General features: G+C 33.6%; 1 protein-coding gene across 2 annotated transcripts; it reads right to left on the reverse strand.

Annotated features, from left to right (window-relative positions):
* Positions 1–400: 400 nt before the first annotated feature.
* On the reverse strand, positions 401–3,563 carry LOC128506791 (polymeric immunoglobulin receptor-like). Of its 2 annotated transcripts, XM_053477378.1 has the most exons (7): positions 3,405–3,563; positions 2,917–3,225; positions 2,185–2,511; positions 1,895–1,912; positions 1,705–1,812; positions 1,562–1,605; positions 401–1,230 (listed from the first exon to the last, which is right to left on the reverse strand). In XM_053477378.1, exons 1-7 carry the CDS (start codon positions 3,445–3,447, stop codon positions 1,087–1,089), a joined length of 993 nt encoding a protein of 330 aa, XP_053333353.1. In that variant the 5' UTR covers positions 3,448–3,563; the 3' UTR covers positions 401–1,086. The 2 variants fall into 2 exon arrangements, with proteins under 2 accessions (XP_053333353.1, XP_053333354.1); XM_053477379.1 differs by having other exon boundaries at positions 2,917–3,563.
* Between the last annotated feature and the right edge of the window lie 1,993 nt (positions 3,564–5,556).

The raw sequence follows: 5,556 nt of genomic DNA on the forward strand, positions 1-5,556 counted from the left end.
GACTGTATGATTGTTATAGCAGACTAAACACTCATAAGCACAAAGGTTTAGTTTTTTTGTGTGTGTGTCTAAGTTATAACTTTAATGTCTTATAATTGACTTTAATAGCTCCATCCTCTGATGCACAAAAACTCAGAGCAGCATTAGTACACAAGTAATTTAAACACTTACCCTTGGAAACAGAAAGGCTGTCAGGCTTTCCTACCATGGTGATGTTTTAAGCTTTAATGCTGTCAAGGTGACTTTCTGCAAACTAATTAGTATGTTGCTTCCTCTCTCTGTCTGTGACAGCCTAGACTTCCCTTTTCACTTTTCTATATGCTACTATAACTTAAAATAATAATAATAATAATAATAATAATAATAATAATAATACGGCTTTATTGATATAATACATTTCAATCACAGAACATGCAGTTAATTACAATATAAAATAATAAAGAAAGAAAAATTATGTAATATTATTTTTAATACTTATGTAAAAATAAAGGTTAGGCATGAGCATTTCCAAATTGCCAATACTGTGTGAGTGTGTGCCCTGTGATGGACTGGCTGTAAGGAAACGGACTAAAACAGACAATGCTGGTACAGTCAAAACAGTGATGGTTACAGAAAGCAGAACAGACTCTTCACCCACTTCCTAAAACACTCTAAAACAGTTAATTTCACTGTGTTCTTACTTCACAAACTGATCGTATGACAGTCCATGTGATTATTATAATTACTGGGGTTTGTAGATGAAATACAGTGCATGTGGAGGAACTAAAAGGATGATGGTAAATAACTGGTAACACTTAGGTTAGTGGGTGAATGAGAGAAATTATTGAGTAGACCTAAGTGATTATTTCATAAATCAGAGGAGATACATGGTTAATCAAATGACTTATAGTACTTAGTGTATATTGTGTATATCACACAGGACTGACTTTTAATTCCACTCCCACCTACTTAATTTATATAGCCCTTTATTATTATTAATAATAATAATAATAATAATAATAATAATAATAATAATAATAATAAGCATGATCATCATCATTATCATCATCATTATTATTATTATTATTATTATTATTATTATTATTATTATTTAGGAAGTTGGACCATGGAGTAAAAATCCTGACCCACAACATTTGAAGAGATACTACAAGTTTTGGGTGTCTGGGGAACAGCATAAATTGCAACAGTCTGTGTGTCTTGAATCCTCCCATAATAGGCAGGATGGATTTCCTGATAGACGGAGAAAAAGAACAAAACAAAGAGACACACAGAGAGAGGAAGAGTGAGAGAGAATTTAGTGTTTAATTACTTTCAACTTTTACAGTAGTCAGTTGGAGAGTTTCTTATGAACTTCATTAATGAATTAATGAATCAATGAATCAATCATTAAGCAAACCAGTCCAATCTATCCATCTATCCATCCATCCATCCATTCATCCATCCATCCATCCATATATACATCTACTGTATCTGATTTTTTTTCCTGACATAAAATAATAAAGAACTTTTTTTTTGTGAATGAGATATTTACTCCTCCCTTCTGTGCCTTCTTTTCACTGACCTCACTGTTCACTGGGTTTCCTGTGTCACCGGGCGGCAAAGCACCTGTCAACACAAGATACATGTAGGACTCACCACACAAAGTTTTTTTTTTACAATAAAACCTCAGCTTTTAATAATAAGTTTTTATTTGTAAACCAATACCTTGTGTCTTTTTGGACCACAGTTTATATGGGAACAGTGCAAATCCGGCAATTATTATCAGAGCCACACCGACATACACCATTGTGATGATGCCCAAAGAGCCAGGAGCTACAGCAAAGGTAAACACAGACCTGAAACTGACTGTGACCACAGTACGGAATATGTATATCTATACAAATTCAGTCCTTACAGGAAACGTTTCCAGTTGCTTGATGCCATAAGTGTCCATTGATGTGGTATTAAATTAAAAACAAAACACAGAATAATCAGGAAATGCTTTTACAGTATGTGTATAGGTTTATTTCCCTTAGGGACCAAAAGCCTACGTCTAAGTTTTGATTTCGACAGTTTTTTTTTTTTTCATTTTTGTGAATACTAACACAGTTAAACTTGATAACTAAGTTAAACTTTTAGACCCAGCCATGCATTAAATACTGTAGATTGTTTTTTATCAATACTTGCATAAAAGCAGATTCTTACCAGTAACTTGAAGCTGCATTTCACCAAAAATAGAAGCATACAAAGGATTTTTCTTTAAAACGCCACACAGGTAAAGTCCTTCATCATCCACGGTCACATTGCTGATGCTCATATTGATGATGCTATCCCTCGAGGAGACATGAAGGACATACCTGTCTTTCTCTTCGAAATCTGCATAAGTGAACATGATGGTAGTGATGCTCTGACTGGTGACTTTGTACACAACTTTCATGTCATTTTCATGCCCGGGTGGATATGTACAGCTGAAGGTAACAACATCTCCAGGATCAATCGTCTGTGAAAAACATGGCTTTCCATAATACCGACCTGTCAGTCAAGGCACATCAAAGAGAAAGAACCCTCAGGAGTAATGTTACTCAGACAAATTCATTAGTTACATTTTATTTTAATTTTTTTCAGAATGTATTAGTTGGCAAAAGAGCAGCAGAGGAGTAAAAAAAATAAACTTCATCACAAAATATGCATTTTCTCATTAATTAATATGTAAGCAATACTAAAATAAAGTCTAGTTATTGTGTATAGTATATACTGTAGATCTCCATCCATCCATTTGGGAACCTCTGTAGTCCAACTGGGGTCTGTGGAGGCCCATGGTTACCATAGCATTTATTCCTATTTGTAACACTGTGGTGGACCTCTGATCAATAAGCCACCATGCTGCCATATACCAAACAGTATGTACAATACATGTATATAAAAACAGAATTTTACCATAGTCCACATCCAGCTCCACATTGAACTGTGATCCGTTTTCCACTCCAATCCTGTACTTTCCTGCATCCTCCTGGCTCAGATTTCTGATTAGAAAGCTATAAAAAGCACCCAGACCAACATCCATGGCAAAGAATTTTTCTTTAACATCCCATGATTTCTCTGTCTGAGAAAGGATGTTTTTGCAATTTAAATCTTTGACCTTACAAATGTATTGTGTGTCATTATTGTATTTTTTAGTATCATAGTTATAACTTATTATGACACTTCCTCCTTCATATCCTTTCACTTTAACATCTTGACCTTGAGCTGCAAAATTGAATAAAGTTCCTCGTTTAGCCTCTTTTGATGTAAAGCATAAAGCAAATCATCTGACATAGCAGAAATCATATGCTGTATATTATTCACAAAATGTAAACAGTATAAAGACACAATTTTAAAATGCAAAAACAAAACTACAGATTTGTAGTAACAATAGAATATCTGACCTGAAATCAGATACAAGGTGAAAACGACAAGCATACTTATCATTTTTTCTGTTCTTAATCCACAGGTACATGTAGTTTATGCTCAAAACCCTTTAAAAAAATAAATGAAAACAATTAAAATGTTGTCACAGTCTTGCATTTAGATGTAGAAACTCAAATGTCTTCTGCTGAAGAGTCTGTCTTGATTTCACGCCAGCACCACCCCTTACCCTAAGACCTACTTTCAGTTACTCTTCCTTCCTCTTGACGCTTTATGGTCATTCCTCGTCACTACATCTGGCCATATCATTGTAGAATTGGATTGACCAACTGGTGAATTTCACCCTGAAAGAGGCTGAATGTTTACACTCTTATGATATTCTGTGCATATTCTGCATAAGCTTTTATTCATTTCTAGGAGGATCGTTTGTCAAGTTGGCCAGACTGCAAAAATGTATGTTTTAGGTTTTAACAGATCAATAACTCCTCATAAATATTTTGTTTTATATTGCTTAATATAAATTATTATTATTTTTAAAATAGCAGAATTAAATTTATATGAGTCATATGAGTTAAAACAACATAAGTCAAATAATTCAGAATTTTACAAACATCATCTTCAGTTACTTTTTATATGTTGTGGCGGTATTTGTCATTTAATCACAAAATGATGCATTCAAGTTTCAGTTCCAGTTTATTGCACTATAACTGTTTCACTTTAAAATTAAAATTGTATGAATTTGATATTCTAATAACTGAACTCATCTGTTTGGAAAGGAGTTATAAGTATTAAGTAAACAGCGCCACATAGAGGACAGAGAGCAGGAACTTTTTTTTTTTTTTTCCTGTGGTCTGTTACATGCCTCACCAAAAGATCATACCAAAATACCAACATATGGGTGAGATATTATTACATATTATACAACAGTTAGTTCCAACCAAGTAATGTGATTGTACAAGATGCATTCCACGAGTGGCAATAAAAGACCGTAATGGCATTGGGATATTTAACTCTAGGTATTACTCCAAATCCCAGCTGTTATATCAATCATTACACTAACTGTCAGTAGTAGCATGGGTAAAAGTAGGTATCTACGGTCTGCAGTACTGAGCAGCTGCCTGGAAAAACCCATATTCACAACCAGTCACAGAAGCACTTTCAGGACCATCACTTGAAACACAGTACTCTCGGAATTAGTACCTTTTAAGAATGAGCTTATGTCAGGGTTATCCCCGGGAAGGTGCTTCATACCCAGTAATGTTGTGCGCTTTGGGACTTTTTGTGTTTTGAAGTTTAAATGTTTATGTCAGAAATGATCACCCACAGACAGGGTGTAATCAGGGATGCAAACATTTAATGCAAACATGGAACAACATGGCGAACAAAATGGAAATCAGAACAGAGAAATAAACTGAATAATACACATCACCAAAAACAACAGTCTTGATGACAAAGATAACATCTTTATTTAACCTAGAGCTTCAATAATGACACTTATCAAAATAACTAAACTAGAATTTCCATAGAATGGTACTGTACAAGAAACAATAAACACTTATATCAAAATAAAAGTCATCAGCATCAAACACAAAGTCCCAGTAACACAAAGCCTAGAGCATCCAAAGCCGTGTGCCACAGGGGGCTACAGTGACAGTTTACACCCAATTTAAGTACATTTTCATTCCAAATCTAAATGAGCAGATTTGTACAGGTTGTAACCAGGGACTCCTTAAACTGTAAAATTAATCCCACCGACCATTTTAGAACAGCTGGTAGAATATGGAAGTATTGGAATGGAATATTAGAATATTTGACTATGCAAAACCATCGGAAAAGTTTATTGTTTAAGTCCAGGAAATATTGTGATCTCATTTTATATATATATATAGTATATACCAAGCAAATATGGTAATATGGTTATTTAGCATTTTATATTAAACAAGATAAAACAACAGAAAAAAAATAAATAAATCCACATTTTGTATCAATGTTGCAAAGGTTTTTTTTTACATTAAAACAAGAGATACTGTTTTACATGAGCTGTATTTTGAAAATGCACTATTTACTTTTATTGTTTAAATAAGCATGTTTGTTAATAACTAAAGCTTTTGTTATTATGATCCATTAAAAGTATGAAATCACTAAAACCATCAACTGAGTTTTAGAACAAAA

The sequence above is a fragment of the Clarias gariepinus genome, chromosome 18 (assembly GCF_024256425.1).
Source record: "Clarias gariepinus isolate MV-2021 ecotype Netherlands chromosome 18, CGAR_prim_01v2, whole genome shotgun sequence".
Taxonomy (NCBI): domain Eukaryota; kingdom Metazoa; phylum Chordata; class Actinopteri; order Siluriformes; family Clariidae; genus Clarias; species Clarias gariepinus.

Coding starts and splice junctions, on each gene's coding strand:
- LOC128506791 (XM_053477378.1), bottom strand. CDS start 3,447: ATGATAAGTATGCTTGTCGTTTTCACCTTGTATCTGATTTCAG. Junction 3,226..3,404: donor CACCTTGTATCTGATTTCAG/GTCAGATATTCT, acceptor TCAATTTTGCAG/CTCAAGGTCAAGATGTTAAA. Junction 2,512..2,916: donor GGAGCTGGATGTGGACTATG/GTAAAATTCTGT, acceptor CTTGACTGACAG/GTCGGTATTATGGAAAGCCA.